General features: G+C 34.4%; 1 protein-coding gene across 1 annotated transcript; it reads right to left on the bottom strand.

The window, feature by feature from the left end:
* Positions 1-7,478: 7,478 nt before the first annotated feature.
* On the bottom strand, positions 7,479-20,035 carry LOC140785607 (chloroplastic import inner membrane translocase subunit TIM22-2-like). Its single transcript, XM_073133531.1, has 5 exons — positions 19,793-20,035; positions 8,866-8,930; positions 8,595-8,667; positions 8,452-8,505; positions 7,479-7,953 (listed from the first exon to the last, which is right to left on the bottom strand). Exons 1-5 carry the CDS (start codon positions 19,995-19,997, stop codon positions 7,715-7,717), a joined length of 636 nt encoding a protein of 211 aa, XP_072989632.1. The 5' UTR covers positions 19,998-20,035; the 3' UTR covers positions 7,479-7,714.
* Between the last annotated feature and the right edge of the window lie 1,983 nt (positions 20,036-22,018).

Here is a 22,018-nt window from a genome sequence, read left to right as displayed (position 1 = left end):
CTTCAAAGGTAAATTCTACCATTTTTTGTGCTTTATTTTCTTACATTGAGGACAATGTAGAATTTAGATTCGGGGGGGTGAAATTTCATATTTTTTTCTTTTTTCTAGGTCTTTTCTTTTCAATTACTTGTAGTTATGTTTTGTTTTCCGATATTTTTCTATGTGTTTTTGTTCCTTAGAATATGTAGTGGTATTTAGCAGAGTCAATTTGAATAGAAAGTGAGGATCAAACACGAAGTGATGTTTTGATTAAGCAAAGCATAAATCCTATTTTCTTCATTCTATTTTTATACACTTATTTTTTTTTTTTAAAAACTAAAGGGACATGTGTTTTAGTGATGCAATCCTCAAAATATAGTCTTGTTACCATTATGTTTCTGAAATAAATGCGAGGATCAGTATAAAATATATGGTATTCTTAGTAATTCTCGATCTATCATCATAGAGTTTCATGCTAATTATTCAGGAGAAATTTTTAGATCACATGTAGGTTGACTGTATAATATGCTAATGATAAATATATCAAGTTGATTGAAATGCAAAAAGGTATAATTGATGTTAGAGCAATAGTCTCTCTTCTGAGTAATCGGGCATTCGCGTAACCACTCGGGAAATGTTTGCATCAAAAGGCAGAGTTACCATCTCTAATTCATGGTTGTTAGTTGTATACCGCCTTTTTGGTTCGAGGTGTGATGCCCGAGGAGTGCCTCGTCACCTAGCAGAATCCTCACTGCAAGGATCATATGGAAAGCAAGATAACACTAGCATTGCTCAACCATAAAATTCAAAGTTAAGTTAATAAGAAAATTAAGATCATAATAAAGCATATTATACATATATACCCTAGTGTTCCAGTGTGATTCAAATATGGATCTATCTCCTTGTGTTTAATTGCAGCATGCTTTCTATTTTGATTTTTGGAGAATTAATAGTTTCAATAAGGTTAGAATGTATATTAATGCTAAATGAGAAGATAATTGGATACCTTGCCTACATTTTTGAGATTGATTGACTCTAGCTATGTCCGCTTTGTGAAAATTTACTAGTATTTACCTGTGTATATTCTTAGTATGTGGTCTTGAGGGTAATTGCAAAGTTTGAGATTTGCTTATCTGAGTGGATGTAATTGTTAGTATTCCTGAGTTGATTTTGCTAAATTTTGCTACATAATCAATAAGGAGCAAAATTTTAGGTAATTTTATTGTTTTCTTTTCAAGATTTTTTTTAATTACTTGAGTCTTGTATTTTCTTTCTTTTATTTTGTTTAATTGACTTAATAAATTTTGTAGGTAAATTCACTGCAAACCCTCACGAGACACAACTCGTCCACTAGTGGAAGCTAGGGCTTTAAAGGTTGCTGCATATGCTAAATGCAATTGCGATGCGTGCAAAAGTGAGTTAGAATTTTATTTTATTTTATTTTCCGAATTCTTCGTTCTTCTATTTTGCTCGAGGACTAGCAAAAATCTTGGTTTGGGGGTATTTGTTAAATTCATAATTGCAATATTTGTTATGCCCAAATTATTAAATATTAATATTTTATTTTAACTAATTAATGTATTTTAGTTATATGTAAACCTTTGATCAATTGAATCTCATTTAATCACTAAAAATGATCAAATTTGGGCTCAAACTAGAATTAGGCTTAGTCACTACTAACCAACTGAATCTACCTCTCATCTTTCAAGTCATGCTTAAGTCAAACCATGATCTACTAATCACTTTCTTCCTTATCTAAATTAGAATGAGTCAAAATTCATTCTTTTTTTTATCAAACAACAGATTTTCGGCAATCAAATCTCTATCAAGTTGTAGAATTTTAGCAAGAAATCTTCACTTAATGCAGTAGATTTTCATCTCCAATTTTGGCAAAATTTTAGCAATATGTGCAGCAATAAACAAATTTCAAATTCCTATTCAGGCAGCAATTCCAACCAAGCAAATTTCCTACCTAATGCGGCAGATTTCTAACATATTTTATATAGATTTTCACCAGATTTCATGTACATATTTAGCATATTTCAAACACAATCACAGCAGATTTTCAGCCAATTTGGAGTAGATTTTCATGCTCCAAGAAGTCTATAAATAGAGGGGTTGAGAGCTAGAGAAGGATATCTTTTCTTGTGTATTTTCTGTTAAGTTTTTCTTTTGAGGAGTTGTAGTTTAAAATTTAGTATTCAAACTTGCAAATGTTTCAATTCAATTGGCAAAAATAGAGTACATTCGAAGAAATTTCAATCTTTGTAAGTCAGCAAAGTTCATATTCTGATTTTCTTTTAGCATAATATCTTATTTTTGGATTTAGATTTTATTGTTGAAGAAGTATTCTGCAACTCTCTAGTGTTAAATCTCATGTTTATTTTTATTCAAGTTGTATTATTAACTAGTAAAATGAATTTCTAATTTTCTTAAGGTTGAGGATGAAGCTTGTTGAGAACATATTTCTTTTATTCTAAATCTCTTATGTGTTCTTAATTGCTAAATAGGTTCTTGTTTCTTCTACTTTAAATTTGTTGTTTAGAATTTAGATATTAGTTGTTTTTCTTAAAAAGGATACATCTAATGATTTAAAATTCTTATTCCATATTTTCTAAACATGAAGGAAGAACGTAATTTTTATGAAAATTAAATTGTTCACTGAAATATAATATTCCGATCCACTAGTGCATTCGAATGACCTCGCGATGCATTTGAATGGCCAAAATAATGTCTCTATATGTGCAAAAGCAATGCAAGCGTTTGATCTCCCCTTCTTTGCATTTGAACACCTTAGTCATAAAACTTTATTCATCATAATATCCTTAATTAAAGTTGCACTCTACATTATATATTGAAGGCTAACTAGTTAACCCAAACCACATTAAGTCCAATGTTAAATTGACTTGACTAACATAATGATATGAACTAAACTCAGCACAGATTAACCACAATTGCAAGAAGATAGAGTGTACAGTCTGTGGAGAATATTTGCTAAATATTATATCATTGTTAGATAATTACGAAACTGGTTGGGTTTAATTGGTATCTTCTTGACCTACGCTATTGGTATTTTTGCCCTTCGCAGATTTGGATCACTACTAGGGGAAAAGTTTGATGGAATCTCGATGGAAGGATTGGTGATGGGAAGTGATGGCAATGGTAGAGATGTAATGAATATGGGGTAATGATATGGGTTGCTTGAGGGCTATAGGATGAAGGAAGAGGAGAGAGAAGTGAGTTGGTGTCCCAAGAAAGGGGGAGGGTCCGATGGACGAAGGAGGCTAGGGGTAACCAGCAATAATGGTGCATGGCTAGGGCTTGAAGGAGGAGAGAGAAGTGTTTAGTCTAGAGAGGAGAAGAAAAGATAAATTAATAATGTCATTCATAAACCCTAATGAGGCTGCCATCCATATTATATATTGGTGGCTAACCTAACATAAACAACCTAAAATCACGTCCTAATACAAGCATCTTCGTTGAGTGCATTCAAATGCGCCCGAAAGGCATTCTAACGCACTTTGAGTGATCTCTATATTTGTGAATGCACTCAGGTGTTCGAACATAGTCACCGAACATAATTTGTGTGTTCTCTATCTTTGTGAACGCACTCAAGCGTTCAAACGGCCGCGTTTGAATGCCCTTTCCTAGCATTCGAACACATCTGCTAGAAACTTTATTTTCTAAGAAAAACTAGAAATTACAAAAGAAATAAAACCACAAGTTAAATCCTAACACATGTAAACTAAGTGCTGAAATTAACCCTCCATCTAGATAAGTGACTCAATCCATGAGCCTAATGTCCATGAGGTGGTCCGGTCTGACCTTGATCACATCGGTTTTTGCATATAATTTATATAGGTAATATGTTTCATTTTTACTTAGTTTCGACATGTATCTTGCTGAGAACTAAACCATACATTTTGCATTGTCATTGCGTATAATTTATATAAGTAATACATGTTACTTTTCATTAGATTTCAATGCATACCTTGTTAGAAACTAAAGCTTACATTTTGCATTGTCTTTGCGTATAATTTATATAAATAATGTGTGTCATTTCTTACTAGGTCTTGATATGTACCTTACCAAAAATTAAAGCCTACATTTTGGATAATTTTTACGTATAATTTACATAGTCAATGTGTTGTTGTATCTGGTTAAAAGCTAAAGCATATATTTTGCAATATTTTTGTCTATAATTTAGAAAGGATAGCATGTCGTTTCTTACTAGGTCTTGTTGCGTACCTTGTCAAAAATTAAAACCTACATTTTGCAAAATTTTTGCATATAATTTATATAATTTATACGTCTCATTTTTTACTAGGTCTCGATTCGTACCTTGTTAAAAACTAAAGCATACATTTTACATTATCTTTAAGTATAATTTACAGAATTAATGCGTGATGTTTCTTACTAGGCCTTGATGTATACCCTACCCAAAATTAAGTGTATATTTTGCATAATCTTTGCGTATAATTTAAATAGTTAATGCGTGTTATTTTTTACTAGGTTTCATTGCGTACCTTGTTAAAAACTAAAGCATAATTTGCATTATCTTTGTGTATAATTTATATAGGTATTGCGTGTCGTTTTCTACTATGTCTTAATATGTACCTTTTCAAAAATAAAAGCCTACATTTTATATAATCTTTGCATTTAATTTACATAGTTAATACGTGATATTATTTTACTAGATTTGGCTACATACTTTGACCAAATAGAAAGTGTACATTTACATTGTCTTTGCAAATAATTTACATAGTTAATGAATGTTGTTTTATAGTAGATTTCGATACATAAATTGGCTAAATAGAAAGTATACTTTTTGCATAGTCTTTATATATAACTTACATATGTGATCTATGTCAAATCATTTTCGCCCCCATCTATTATGGCTACAAAGTTACCTAACTTATTTTAATACTTAGTTATTCCATTTTTTCAATTACGGATTTTTTATTCTAAAACATTTAAATATGTTTGGTTAATAATATATTTTTGTTGTAAAATTTATGAATGTTATGTATCAAATGGATTGACTTCTTTATTTCTATTTAATATCATGTTTTTTTTATATATAATAACATACTATTATATTCTATTCACATGGTTTCTTTATTTAGGTTTCTGTATATATCTCGACTAAAATAAAAACATATATGCTATATATTCTTTGGACATATTTTACATAAGTGATGCAAATAATTTTATTACTAGGTTTCATGCATACCTAAGCTAATATGAATCAAAGTTTGCATTGAATTATAAAAAAGCAATATTTTGTATAGTAGAACAGCAGTCCTACTAAACCTAAATATTTTGTTTGATGGTGCTAGATCCTAAAATATATGCATATCTTCAACTGCCCTCTTATCCCCTCATTGTATAGGGAAGAAGACTAAGAATATATTTCAACTGTCCTCTTATCCCCTAATATGAAAATACACATTTTGTATAGTATTGTATTACATATGTGCATAAATAAGATTTAAATGACAAACTTCATATAAATAGTTCAGCGAAAGTTTTAATGCTTTTGTTGGGGCCATTTGCAAATTGGCTCTCCCATTTTCAAATTGCATTTTCTCACCAATTTTACAAGTCCCCTAATAAATTTAAAAAAGACTACCGTGTCCTAATATTGAAGAATTAATTCTTGCCAAATTACATTGTTTACTAATTTAGCTTTAACAAACTAAAAAATACAGCCATGTACTAGTAATACCTACTAAATAAGCTATTTCCTTCATTTTAACATGATTTTCTAAATATTCTGAAAGTCAATTTATAGATCATATGCAATTTAAGCGCATATATTTTGGCCTACAACAACTCGTGAAAGACTCATTCAGTGAATCTAGAAAATGTGTACTTTAATTTTACAAAAGTCGTATGCATCACTTATATAAATTATGCATAAAGATTATGCAATATGTATACTTACATATTAGCCAAAGTACCCATTGAGAGTAGTGAAAAAGTTGTGCACATCATTTATATAAATTATATGCAAATACTATATAAATGTGCACTTTCATATTAGCCAAAGTATGCATTGAGTAATAAAAAATTCATATGCACCACCTATATAAATTATGTACAAAGATTATACAGAATGTGTGCTTTTATATCGGTTAAGGCACATATTGAAAATAGTGAAAAAGTCTGTGCGCATCACTAATATAAATTATACACGGATTACACAAACTGTGTGCTTTTATATTAGCTAAGGTACATGTTGAAATTATTGAAAAATTTGTGTGCATCACTTATGTAAATTATACGCACATTTCTTTATGCATGTGTACCAATAGTTACATGCAAATCGAGCCAAAGAACAAAGCACTGCTGTAAAGAAGCATAGAAAACGTGAGGTTCAGAAAAAATATTGGTAAATCATTTCTTTCGAGCCAAGGAACAAAGCATTTCTTTTCTCTCGCAGCCAAAGGATAAGAAATTGAAACAAAAGTTGTGCATTAGTAGGTAAAAGATTAAACAAAAGGGAAAAGAAACGACAGCCCACGGTAAACTGCTAAGTGATGAGACATCAAGTAGATTGAGAACCCTTTACTTGAGAGCCAAAAGAACTATTGGAATGGTGCAATCTATCAATAATATCTCTAGTTAGGCTGATCTAATGAGATAGTCGAATCCAAACCGTAAAAAAGGGGGCACTTCCACAAAGGTTTGCTTCCTAGGAAAGTTACTTCTTTTTCAATGCAATGGAGACCACAAGATCCCCAAGAGTCTCAACATACATGATCCACTTCCAACTGTGCATGTTAACTCTGCAAGTAATCTGAAGGATCAGCAGTGACAAAATCATTGAGATGATTTGTTTTATAAACGACCACCACTATAACATCATCACACAGCTATGTTCATCAACAGAGGAATATAGATACATCTGAAAGCGTAACATGCACAAACAATGGAATGTCCGTTGGGAGGCAAAAGTGCATCTTGACCTAACATTATAACTATACATATAATTCCATATGTGAAGCATGAATACTAATACAATACATCTTAGAAAGTAATGATTTGGTATATTTAAACTATGTAGTACGGATATATTAGTGTAGTTGAGTACTTGTATTTTTCAATTGAGAAATTATACATTATTATACTATTATAGTTTGTGTAATGAGACCTATTTATCTATTGAGAGAACTACCAATCATAACAAAATGTCCAGTACCTTCAGTGTATTATTAACTAAGATGGAAAATAGAAAAGTAAATTCAGTCAACAAATTACAAAATATTAACCATTGTAATATGAACAGACAATCGAAGTCAATGCTTTTAACAAAGAGAACCTTTATAGACCCGATAAGAAATATAAAATAATAGTCTTCTTTAATTTGACTCATTAATAAAAATATAAAAAATACCCAAGAATATCCACAAGAGAAGCTGACTATTTTAAGGACTTATTCAATATGTATCAGAAAAGCATCTACGGAGTAAGTATTTATGCTTTCTAATGCAGACTTTTGGAAAGGAACACCATTAGACTCAATTCTAGCATAAAAAGTTCATCTCAGCATTTAGGAACGCTGTACAGAAAAAACGAATTTCCAACACCAATACCACGATATAACCAACATATAATCGATTAGAGAAATGCAGAAAAATAGAGCTTCTGTTTCTATACCACAAAATTGACAAGATGAGTAAAAGTAGAAGAGCAAGAAAAGGTGTGTGTGCACATTCCGACAGATCTGAAATTAAAAGGGAGTAGTGGTTTTCGGCTTGGATAAGGATTTGCAGAAGGAAGAAAAGCCCTCCATCATATCATGAGGTAGAGGCAGGGTGAAAGGAGGAAGAATGCTCTGCTGTCCTCTTACACTCCAACTGCCAGAATCACGGGGGAGTGCCAATGCAGGCTGCCGTTTGTTGAGCCCTTCCATGATAAATGAAAATGCTCCAAAGGTCAGACAACTTTGAAGTAGAGCCTGTGGTGCCCCTGTTGAGAAATAAGAACATCTCTTGTCTTAAAATCTTAAATAACCAACCGTACATTTGAAAAAATGCATGACTGGCTACTAGTCACTGGCAATAAAGCTTTATGATATTGATGCTTCAATATATAAACATTAATGATCCACAAACTAAAGATTAGGAATAATAATCTGAAATTATGAATTAAAAAAAAAAAAGGAATATTATGACCCAAAATAGCTAGAGTAACATGCTGCAACCATTCTTTCCAACTTCACGGCTGCAACCATTTTTATTGGTAGGGTGTTGTGTGACTCAATACTGTCTTTTACGCAGCATCACACAGACAAATAAAATGTATGTGGAAGCAGGATAAGGAAGGGAATGTCAAAGAAACAACGGTGGGCCAAACAACCTAATGGACTAGCATGAAGCAATTCAGAGTGTCTACTTCTAGCAACAAAACTGTTCATTCCGCAATGAATTTTCAGTTGCGAACTTTTATTGTTTGATGTAATTTTACCTGGAAAGCTCAAAGCAAGGCCCGTGCAGCAACCAGCTACACCTGCATTGATGACTTCAAGCACACGGAGAATGTTTATCAGAAGTAGCCTATATTTAAAAGACCTGCTGGAAAGAGAAAGAAAGACAATATTGATGACTTACCATCATCTTTTCCTCGCAATCTCTTCAAGAAGCAGACAACCAAACTATGAACTCCAGACAGAACTGCAAAAGTCTGATAAAAGAAACAAGTGAAACTATGAATTTGTTATTAAACGAACACAAAGGAGAACCATAATGCATGCTCCAGAACAAGACAGATAAATGAAGTCAAACAATAAAAATAGAACTTCTAGATGAAAATATCCACATGAATTATATATCTATATTTGTGTAATTGTGTATATGTATACACAATGTAAGCATATATTACCTTAGCAGAAGATCCTGCATCAGCAAAGGAGCCCTTAAAACCTTTCTTGCTCACCAAACCTTTACCTGGTAACACATCAAGAACTCAATATGAAACTTGATCTTTCATCACTGCAAATGCTCTAATCTACCAAAAAAGTGATTCAGATTACATCTTAAGAGAAAAATGCATACTTAAGAATCATATATAACCAAAAGAAGATATGATTGTGAACTTCTGTCATAAAAGTATCCCATGAATGTTAGATAAAACAATAAATTAATAAAGGTGTACTTTGCCTCATTTTCCTGTGGCCTTACTAGCAGAATCATGGTACACAAAAATAAAAGTAACTGCTTGAAAAAAAGATATATTATGAGAATAAAAATGTATAATATATTAACAATATTATTGTTATAGTTGTAACCGAGCCAAATTGGTCATTGTTGAATACTGTTATAGTTGTGTTAATGAGAATGGGCCAGGTTACCTCTGCAGAATGGTTTAACTTGATTGAAAATAGAAATGTAGTAAAAGAGAAGGAATATACTGGATAACAAGAGGAATAATGAAAGTAAGCTTGCAGTTAAAAAGAACTTGAACAGCCAGCAATATAGGGGTAACGAGCAAATTACATGATCGCTATGGCTCACTATGCAACAGCTAGAAGATGAAAAGCTGACATGACATCAATGCTAGGATAAAATTTACAGCTCAGTAGATCACTAAGTAAAAATTTGACAATCAACACAGATAGGTTATGATAACATTGATGTATGAAATGGACTACTCCATGTTTATGTACTCCCTCCTCTATATTCTATATAAAAGTGCATCCTGTTAATGATGATTACAAATCATAACTGCCAAGACATGTGCTACACTTGAAAAGTGGACTTGTGAATTCTCACTGACCAATCATCAAATTAACAGGTACCACCTGGTTTTAATGTTCTAAACCGCGGTCAGGGTATGCAGGCAGTCAACTCACCACATAGCACTTGGTGGTATGTTGATGCATATGCAGTTTAGCATTTGAAAGATATAAAAGAATAAAAGATGTTTTAAAAAGATATTTTATATCAACTGTATCTTCAATTATCCTATGGACATAATATGATCAATTACGACTATATGATCATTACCTACCACCGACAAGCAAATAATTCTAAATAAGTAATTATCTAACAAATACAAGATATAAGATATTAGCACAAATTGCTTGAAAAGTGAAGCCAATATGAGCTGACTATTTGGCCCATTGCAATCGTAGCCTACTATCGCCGCCATGAGCAGACAGCAATAGGCACCATCCACCATGGCAGTCAACCTACAAAATCCCACAATTGTAGCCTCTTACAGTGTGATGCGAACCGGGTTAGCTCAGATAATATCAAAAGAACATTGGGCTCAATTGATTGAGTCTATTTATTTTATCTGCTTTTATAGTTTAGTTAGTCTTAGTAGGTTGGAACTTTATTTAATTAGCTAAAATTAGCTTTATGTAGTTTCAGAAAAATATTCAGAAGATATTCATGAAGTTTTCGAATATTATGAAACCACATCGATAAAATCGGCGACATCTTGATCCATAATTTTCGTATTCAAGGTTTCTCGAGATTCAAAATCTATCTATGGCAAAACGAAGGGCTAATCCGAAAAAGATAAGAAAGACCGGTTTGGTTCAAGGTTCCCAGTATCGGGATCAGGATCGGTATCGGCCGTCTAGAAAAACGATATGTATCGGCCGTATTGGCCGTTTGTATCAGATTGAACTATTTTTTAATTATATAAAATTCTAAATATCATTTAAAAATGCAGAAAAATTTAGAAAAAATGAAAAAAAAAATAAGAAAACAAAAATTACTCACACATGAAGTCTAAAAACTTAAAAAATGTATTAACTTACTCAAAATTTAAAACTTTGATGAATACCGAGCTGGTTCTCGTAAATTTCTATAGTCTTCATCATCATAATTACCATAAGTTTGTAAATATTAATGTATGGGACCTAATGCTCCAAAAAGTGATTCCATCATACTAGTCATATTGTATGGATCTTATTGTGTGACTTGCATTTGAGGAGAATAATAACCAGCATTTGAATCTTGTGCCTGAGAATACTGAGGATAATAACTAGCATATGGATCTTGTGATGGCTCCAAACAATAAATATTCGATGTACCATAATCATAGAAACAAAAGGCATCTCATGACGACGTCACTGATATGTATATATATCCTCAGTTTCTCTGTCTTCACTCCTTATACTTCCTTGACTTTTCTCAATAAATGTAAATGGAACGATCTCACTACCATATGTATCATCAGGACCATGACTGGTACTAGTACGTATATTATCTCTCGCTACTGAATGACTCGTACCAGCCTCTGCCCTCATCGTGGTCTCTCCCAATATTTCATCTAACCATGGGTTATCTCTGTCATTTAATAATCTGTCCTCTATTTCTCTTATTCATGGAGTCAAGGGTCTTCTTCATCAAAAACATGATTTAAATCAATCAGTTGTTCATTTTCTGCCTTTCTTCTTAAATTTATCTCCCTCAATCTTATATTATAATGACAAAAACTAATTTTTTTTTATCTTTCCATTGTCAACCGGTTGCGTGGTTTTTGTGTGGATTAAAGAAAAAATAGTCCAATTTCTTTTACACTGTGATGAAGACAATTTGACTTAAAATTTTTTTTGCTATTAGCGTCAGATTTGGTGCCTCCTCCCATCCATAGATAGACAACCATTTAGCTGGAGTGTTCAATATATATCTCTCCATCTAAAATCAGAAATATATTATTAGCTTATTGATTAAATTGAAAGTTAAAACTTGAAATAAATAATAATAAAATTATTTAATTGAATCATAACTCACTTCTTTATCGCAAAGGATTTGTTTATGAATATCGGGCTCAAGCTTGTTGATTACCTTTCTAACCCCCCAACAAAACTTCACTATCATTATTGACATATTTAGATAATTAAATCTTGGATTAAGAAAATACCCCGTAGAAATTTAAAATTTGTAAGCATTCAAATTTTTAAATATTCATAAATAAAAATAAATTAGTAAATTAAAACTTAAAATCATGCCTACTAGCAGCGTGTATATCACTATGTAGTTGTTTGTTCCATCTAGAATAAATCATCTTCCACTTTCTATAACTTTAGCCTACATTTTTTTATTAATTCTTTAGCTATGTCCATTGCCTCATATAAAAAATCCATCTCAGACTTGTCATCACTGTCTACAAGTCTTAATACTTTGACAAGAGGCTCAAATACTACGGTGGCAATTGTAATATTATCCCAAAATGCATTTCCAAGAGCCATATTTTCCAAAGTTTCACCTAAAGAATTTATTTTTAGGTTTCATATTCTTAATTTTTATAGACCATTTATGTGATGTAAACATCCGCATAATATCATCCTTATAGCGCATGATGCTCTTCAAGGCTAAAAAGTGAGTGGCAAATCTAGTGACCCCGGGTCTGATGATCTCTTTACCACCAATCATCTACCTGAGTAAATTAAGAACCTAACCATGGTTATATATAAAATTTATTAACCTCTGACCTTCACATATGACCATGTCAATTTTAAGCTTTTTTGCAATATCCTCTAACATCATATCAATACAATGTGTAGCACATGGCGTCCAATATAAATGAGATATTTTAATTATTAGTAAATTTCTAGCAACTTTATAATTTATCTCATCATCAGTAACTATTTGGACTACTCTTTTTTCACCGATTTCTTGTACCATCTCATCCATCAACTGACAAATATAATCTGCATTTTTGAAATGAGCAGTAGCATCCACAGACTTCAAAAATATTATCCCCATGCGAGAGTACAATAAAAAATTAATTATACTTCTTCTGTTTTGTGTACTCCACCTATCACACATCAGTGTACAACCAAATTCATTCAAATATCGTTTAAATGTCTCAATGTAAGTACGAAGTTCATCTACCTCTAAGTCAAGATATTTAGTAGCAATATCATTTGAACTAGGAGGCGGAACACCAGACCCTACTAATTGTATAGCATCCACCATAGTGTGATAGTAAGGACTATTAGCTACATTGAAAGGAATATGGTTGTAAAAGAAAAATTTAAAGATAGCCCTACCAATGTGTTTATTTGCATTTTTAATTCTTTTGAGAGCCGTCTTGATGGAAGTTTGTGTACGACCCCTTTTTTCTGAAGATATGTATTCATTGGTCCAATATTTTCAAACTTTGCTGTAACACTAGGAGTCCTATGGGTAGAACTGCTGCCCCCATATTCTCTCTCCTCGTATATTAACTGATCTAGATCTCTGAAAGTTACCACCAGTGCTTTTTCTCATCTCTTCCTCTTCTCTATGTATATTTCTGTGTATATTAACTGCCCCAATATTCTCTCTCCTCGTATATTAACTGATCTAGATCTCTGAAAGTTACCACCAATGCTTCTTCTCATCTCTTCCTCTTCACACATCAGTGTACACGTATTTTATCTTGCCCAATAATGCTGCAATGTTGCCACCCAATGTCGGTATCATATGACTTCTCTTTTAGAGTCATTGATATTTTAACTCTGCAACTAAAAAACATAAACAAAAATAAAAATAAAAATATAAAATAATTTAAAATTTATGAGGCATAACTGCATAAGCAGCATCAGCCCTACCACTCGGGATAAATGCTCCTCCCCATAACTTTCACCTTTCGATGGTGTCCCTTCACATACTACCATCACCTTCACTACCATCACCCCACCCGACACCACTCCGTTAGACTCTTTGCCACCATTGACTCATCAAGATCCTCATCAAACAGCTAGCACCACCACCTCGACAACTGTTGTTTGTTAACCCCTACTGCTACGATCAGCACTGTTGTCGCCTTTCTTCTCGCCACCGTCACCTCCAACACTAATACTGCTGCAACCGCCATGTCCACCGCTCCGCCGCACCACCCCACCTCCAAAGCAAAGCCTTCCGTAGTCTATCGTCTTCGTCGCTTCATCACCGCTTCCTGTGACCTTTGTTAACCTCCACCACTTGCATCACGGCCGCCATTTCTTCCCTGCAACCTCTACCGCCTCCACCACCGTCTTCTTTGACCTCGTCGCGCCATGTGGTGTCAGTGGCAGAGACAGTCATCACTGTAGCTTCCTCCACTACCATCTGTCGCATGCCACTGCCGCTGCCGCCGCCACCACCAATGTCACTATTGCTGCTGTCAGACTGATTCCACCACTGTCACTGCAGCCACCTTTCAGTGAATTTATGAAATACGATAACATCCATCCTTGTTTTAATGTTATCTATTAATTTATAAATAGCAACTATCTTTCTTTTAGTGTGGATCATAACTTATATATATTTCATTAACACAAATGCCTACGCCTGCCTTGCCTAACTACTAATATTACTTATTCAAATCAAAATAATTAATATTAATGGTAGAATTAGATAGGTTAGAGAAAATTTTGATATATCTAAAGTCATCATCTCGATCTCAAGAGCGTGTATTACTGATTTGCAATTTTCTACTAAATTTGACTAGCTTTTATTGAAAACTTTACAAGTGGTTGTTAGTTATTCTATCTATTACTCTCTTATTGTTCGTTGTGATCTTCATATTTGCATTTCATTATTCATTTATTGCATTTGTTTCCTTACTAATGAAAACACATTACATAAACCTTCGTAGTGGTAGGGTAGTCTCTAACATACTATCCTAGTGTGTTATGGAATCTAATGCAATGAAAGATTTTTGTATATTTTACAAGAGTCTGTTGAAAATATTACAACTAGATTGGACAACTTCAATGCATGCCTTGAGGCTATTGAGATGAGTCATGAACAATATGAGAACAAGAGTGACATTCGTGCATCTAACACCAATGCTAGACGTACCGTTCCTAATGTTGACACCCATCGACAAGCCCCATACTATCCTTATCATGAAAGAGAACTCCTCGGGCAAAATTATTGTGAAAATGCATTTGATCTTCACAATAACAGAGAGTTTAGAATCAATGCTGCTTTTAGAGAATTTCAAAACCACAAAAATCAACTTATAAAGAACATTAAGTTGATGTCTTCACTTTTAACGTTCGTTTAAATTCTACTTTGTTTACTAACCAACTCTGTGAGATGGACCACTTCTTTGGGTAGTATGAGAAAACCAAAGAGTTAGATTTGCCCAAATGAAACTACTCGGTCGAGCCAAATTGTTTTGGTTAGATTTGCCAAATGAAACTAGCTGATCGAGCCAAATTGTTTTGGCAAAGTATTGAGCAAATCTTAGTGCGATGAAATCAACCTCCAATCATTCATTTGCATGAAATGAAATAAAAATTTTAAAAAAATAATTGCCACTCTTATCTTAATAACCTTTTGGATCAATGAAATAATTTTAGACAAGAGAATAGGTACATGAGCAATTATGTCTCCCAATTTGAGGAGTATATGTTGAGGTGTAATGTTGTGGAAGATGAGAGGATGACGCTGAGTCATTTTAGGCGTGGCTTTAATGATGACATTCAGAGAGAGTTAGTTTTTTAGAAAGTTATCTCCTTGGATCAGGCTTACACTCTCACGTTAAACTACGAGATGATTAATAGACAACATTTGACAAGGCGACCACATCCACACTACAAGAAAAGATAGATGTTATTTTTAAATGATCCAATAACATCTATGTTGCGGTTCTTCATTTAGCGCATAGTAAAATCGCTTCAATTTGTATCAATTTCTATTTATGTTTTAGAAAAATAAAATAGTTTCTAGCAGGTGCATTCGAACGCAAATAGACTGCGTGCAAATGCCTAATTCATGTTCGCACATATAGAGAACACATTTTGGCCATTCAAACGCGATCGAGGTGCATTCGAACGCACGCCGTAAAAGTTGAGTTGTAATAGGACTAGTTTAGGGTTAAATTGAGTTGTAATAAAATTTGTTTAGAATTTTTAGATGTTTGGCTAGCCTTTATGTGAAAAACCAGCCTCTATTGATTATTTAATATTGGAATTAGTTTTCATCTAGGCTTAAGCCATTTTCTCCCTCCTCCTTCCCCCCTGGTATCCAACCCAAGTTCTCTTCTACGGCCGAAGTTAATCCTCAGTCGCTTCTCTCTTCTCTCTCTAGCGACCAGCCATACCTGGAAGCTCCCTTCTCTCCCATCCAGTTCCAAGCACTAATCCATCCACTATACTATAATCATCTTCCATAATCCTAACCACGTATTCCATGTCCATCCTGCTATTTCTTGACCTTCGGTCACTACTTCATATATAACTTTCGATCTACTCATCCGATCGTCGTGATTCCAGTTGCGCTGGATTCTTAACTTAGAGAGATTCAAATCTCAAATCAATCCAACAATTAGATCGATCCCAGTTACCTTAACAAGTTCCTTGCTGATTTTTGTTTAAATTATTGATTCGTATGGAAACTCATCTTCACCAAAGGAGGACATAACAATCTACTACAGAAAGAGGGGTTCACCATTTTCTAGTTCATTGGCAAGGTCGACCAGAGTCTAATTATACATGGATCACTCACAAGAAGTTACAACAATTTGACCCTGACATCTTGGAGTACTATCAGAGTCGTTCACACCCCCACTCAACTGAGAGTTGGTATGGACATCGCTATTCGCCACATTTATTCTCGTAGGCACAAAAGGGCTGCATCCATGACCCTATGGCTTAACGAAGATTTTGACTAGCCTTATAGGGCTATTTTTGTCTTTTGCTTTGCTTTGCCTATATAAAGGCATGTAATCCTCATTTTATTAGTTTATGAATATTTTGAGAATTTTCATATATTGAGTGTTTGTTAGTTGATTCTAACACTTTGGTTAGTAGATTCTCCGAGTTTGGCTACTTTTGTTACTTGTTCTTCTCAAATCTGCAATCAAGGAGTTTGTCCCGTACCAACCATCTTAGTAAGAAGAGCATCGAAATCTTCAGAGCCCACTGCCCCAAACCGATTAGTAAGGCCAAAACTAAAGGATTTCTACCAATCCAAGTTTCGATGCGGTGGTGACTCACTACAAATGTAGATGAAAGCTTACAAGCAAAACTTTTTGATTCTCCGGCATCTTTTAAAAGTTAAAGAATTGCTTCGCACGATATAACCAATCAACCAGATCTCTTTTAAAAGCACATCATCTCATCTGTTTTTGCGCCAACTCTTGCGTCACCTCCATATGCCTTTGGGCCATTACTTGCGTCGCCTTCGCATTTCTTTGTGTCATAAGAATTATTGCTACATCAATGTTTCCAACAATGTAGGAGAGGTTTCATTGAGGCTATTTGTTATCGAAGTATCCTCCGATCTCCAACATATTTCATCTTGATTTGCAGCGGTCATGTCGCCCTCCATGCGAATTATTTCTTTTGCATTCTTTCTCAATCTTGTGTTCACCATATTTGATGATCCGAAGTTGCCTAAGGTTCACCCATCTCTGATAGCAAACGATACAAATAAGGGTCTGAGTATGCAACGTCAATCTGGAACTAAATGTTCTACAATTAGGGTAGGCCGTAACTTTTGATTCTGATGGTGGATTTGGATGTGTAAATAGTCGAAATCGATGAGAAGAACGAGAGGAAGATGATGGTGGTGGCGGTTTTCGTGAAAAACGTGGATATGAAGATGATAACCTGTGGTAAAGGTTATGTGGTAGATGATGGTAGATTGCGAAAGATGTGCGAGGGACTATGAAACACAGACACTTCAAATAGCATGCCGTGTCCGTGTCCGACACTTGTCGGACACCGATACTTGTCGGACACTCATTGGACACGTGTCGGATACTTCTACGACATATCCTATATTTAAAAAATTATAGAATAAATTCGGACACTCCTTAGACACTTTGACACTCTTGAAAAACTTTTTGGACATAAGATTTATCATATACTATAAAAGTTGATAACATAAATTATCAATTTTAGGAAATTCCTACATATGCTATAGAAATATAATGCAACAATTACAAGTTAGTACATACAAGAAAATTAATATTAATGCAAATTATTGTAAAATCACAGATTCGCCTATGCCATCCACTGTAGTTAAATAATGGTAGTTAGTTATTTATTCTCAGGTAGTTAGATATTTATTCTTATAATATAGAATTGTATTATCACATATTAGCATTATCATTTTTGGCTTTGTTGTATTGTATACGTTTTGTTTTTATCTCATGAATAATTTATGCATGCTTGTGTATTTATACTATAAGTTTAGAAAAATATTTCTTTAAACGTATCGATAATATATATAATGCTTTTATTTATTTATTTTGCCGTGTCCTAAACGTATCGTGCCCTGTTTTTTTAAGATTTGTCGTATCCCCCTGTCCGTATCGTGTCGTATCCGTGTCTCGTATCCGTGTTTGTGCTTCTTAGGCGAGGGATGTAATGAGTTGTTGTGAGGGTGAAGGGACAAAGAGGGAGAAGGGGGTTGGCCTCAGGGACGAGGGGGGAAACTAGATAAAGGATATCTAGAAATTAGACGAGAAAACTTAGCAAAGAAATAAAGTTCTAGAGGGTTAGAGGAAGATAGAGACTAGAGAGATAAGTCTTCAACTAAATAATTAATGCATAATCAAAATAGGTTGCCTAGACATGTATTTATAGACTAACCCATGTCCTAAAGTAATTCCAAAAGTCCTAAAGCAATTCAAAGAGTCTTAAAGCAAGAAAACATCTAAAGATACAAGTTTGATTCGGATCCAACATCGAGCTTTCGAACGCCTAGACCGAGATAGTTGATCCTGGGTTGTTTTGGTTCGTCTCACCTCAGCATCACATATCCCACAAATTGAAGACTATTAATCACATGGTTACATATTTTGAGCAGCTTGGAATCATTATAACAGTGAATGGGTCAAAAAAGAGAAGTTTTTCATAATTCAAATAATCTTAATCAAAAAATATAGAATTAGAAAATGAAAATTGATCCTTTATGGATATTTGAGAGCAGCACCTTGATCTATTGTTAAAAAAATCAATTAAGAAGATAAAATGTTCCCGACACCTAGGTACACCTGACGGGGCTAATAACAGTTGGAGAAGATTCTTATGACAATCCACTTGACCTTTATTATAATGAGTGATGTAACACCTAGAGATACAATTCTCTGTTTTAGCAGGCAATTAAACAAACATCTTACATCCAGAAAACATATTGCCAGAGAGATCCAATATCCAGATAATTAATATTTTAGATGCATCATTTTGTTTTCCATGATTTAGATGATATATGCAAGGTAATACATCCATATATACTAATACAGAATTCATCAATTATCTGTAAAAGAGGATTGCTACTTTGTTTTCCGAGATATTTGATAAGGTACAGTTCAAATTATTGCTATCTATGACCGATTGTTCTTAGGGTAAAAGAGTATAGTCATACTACAGCATAGACAAGATCGCAATATCTACATTTTCTATTTACTAATTTAAAAGGTTAAAAAATGGATCCTACAAAAATACATCTACTCCAGATGAATTTGAACATATACCAGCATAAATACAAACGCCAGGAATCAAATAACCAAACTTAAGAAGTTAATTGCACAATATATGGGGCTTTTAGCTGCCTTTCTCTATAAATAGCAACGCACTTGACCTCAACGAGAATGCACATCTAGAAATGCAACTCTTATTTATTGGGCAATTGTACAAACATCTTACGCGCAGCAAATATCTTCCCATGGAAGAGAAACAAGGGAAGCAGCAAGACAAATTCTGAGGCGGATAAACCAAGAAGAAGAAATAAACTCTATAAAAATTAAAATAACAAACAAATATGTTGAACTAATTAGCAATTGCTCCCGGAATGGATTATGAATCAGAACCCATCGAATAAAAAGAAAGATTAGTGGAAAAATGGAAAGGGAAGAGGAACCGCACCATAACCGAAGATGGAACCGACGAAGGCTCCGGCTGCCGAATCCCCAGCGAACCTTAGTAGGCACACAACAGGCGCCGCAACGATGGGGTCGATAGGATTAGGGTTAGGGTTAGAATCGACAGAAAGGTTCGAAGGATTAGGTCTTTCGTTCCAATCCTCGGCATCGGAATCTGTCTCAGGTTTGGGGGAGGCCGTCGTTGCCATCGTTTCTTGTTCTGCTACTCTGCTAGTGTGCGAGTATATCTGTATATATTAGTAGGCGCAGTGTCCTAGTAGATATTTGGCCTAAAATTACAAATTTGGCCTAAAATTACAAACTTGGCCTAAAATTACAGCGTCTAGACTATATGAACTTAATTTTTCAACTACAAAATAATACAGAAGGTACGAAATAAAATTTCAAATTAACTGAGAAAATTTCCCTGTTAGAATTGGCTTTCTCTTTCCATTGAATTTATTCACCCTATTTTATTCTTCAAATTTCTAGCTATTACCGTATGATTCCATTTAAATATATTATTATGTAAGAAAAAAATTTAATCATTTACAAAATATGAGTAGAAGTTTTATATTTACTCAAACAATCAAATTATTAATATCAATGGTTTTATGATAATTTATATTTTCTTTAGTAATTTCAATGAAAAAATTAAGAGTTTCACATAGTCTAAACCAGAGGAGACAAAGTATTCAAATAAAAGTTTACGAAGATAGAAATATTTTATTTCAGATCTCTCAATGCACTTTTTTTTTTACGATCAGACCATATTGGTTAAGTCGAATCGGGTCAAATTAGTTATTTAACTTTATCTTATTATTTTAAATTTAAAATAAATCGGATAATTTGCATGTGGATTCCATCTACTAGGAATTTTACTCCTATAAATAGGGGTGGACATGTGTTGATAATTATCATTAGAAGAAATCTGAATTTAGCCAATTATTATTTTCGTCTTTATCTTTTATCTAACTATTAGATCACTTTATCTTTTCTAAGAGCAAATCATAGCCGTAGATCATAACTTTTCAAACCCTAGCCACCTCCTACCTTTAGCAGCCACGCTATAATACAGCCATCCACCACCACCCTTGGCTGTCATTGCACCATCTCGAGCCTGACCTCGAGTTCGACCCTCCACTACCACGAGGACTAGCTAAGGGTTGACTACCGGTGAGCCTCGATCGAACCCAGCCGTTGCTACCCCCCATGCACCCTATGGCAGCACCCCTAGGCCGAATTCTAATTCAGCCTTAGGGTTAGGGTTAGGTTATTGGAATGAAGGACATGATCGCACAATTTTTGAGGCAGGCCAAATTTTCGCGAACCGGTTCGATCACCTTGTGCAAACCTATTTGGAACCCATGAACTAGACCCCGAGCACGAATACGAGCCTAAGGAAGAATGGTGGAATGAATCGATAAGCATGCATCATCAAACTGAGCCGAACCCACGTGCAGCCCAGGGGCAACATAAGCCAAAGCCGTGGGCCTATAACCCACAAGGCCATCCTCGACCCCTAGGTCACTTCGCCCGTGATGACATACCACATTTTGGGATACAAGATAGGACTGTTAAGCTTGATTTCCTAAAATTTTTTAGAGAAGACCCACTAGACTAGGCCTATCTAACGGAGCAATTTTTTACGTATCATGTATGCCCAACCACTAGAAGGTCTAGCTAGCCTCATTCCACTTGGAGGGCATGGAGATTAGGTGGTACCAGTCGATAGAGCGGACTCAACCATTCAAGTCTTGGTAGGACTTTTGCGAATGTGATTTGTGCTCGATTCGGTCTAACCTAGTACGAGGACTTTCAGGCTATGTTGACTAAGCTAACTCAATCAATAATAGTTTGAGCTCACCGGAAGGAGTTTGAGTGGATATGCAACTGAGTCACAAACTGGTTTGACTCGACCCTAAAGTATACATTTACTAGTAGGCTCAGGCCTGACATTTAGGTTGAGTCAAGGCTTTGAGCCCCACTACTTTTGACAATGCCTTCTCCTCAGCTGTTCTGATGGAGTCCAAGTTGAATCAGCTGAACTAGATCCGCGAGAAGGAGAGAAGAAAGATGGCCCAAGCCTGTGACCTACTAGAGATAGCATCTACCCCAACTTAGCCTACACCAACGGCTCAGCCTATCTAACAGATGATCATGCGCCACTTTATACCCAACGACTTGGAAGAGCATTGTAGAAAAGGCTTGTGTTTTTACTGTGACGATC

The sequence above is a fragment of the Typha latifolia genome, chromosome 4 (assembly GCF_019914945.1).
Source record: "Typha latifolia isolate L0001 chromosome 4, TyphaL0001v2, whole genome shotgun sequence".
Taxonomy (NCBI): Eukaryota; Viridiplantae; Streptophyta; class Magnoliopsida; order Poales; family Typhaceae; genus Typha; species Typha latifolia.
This window is presented reverse-complemented; position numbering and strand designations above follow the sequence as displayed.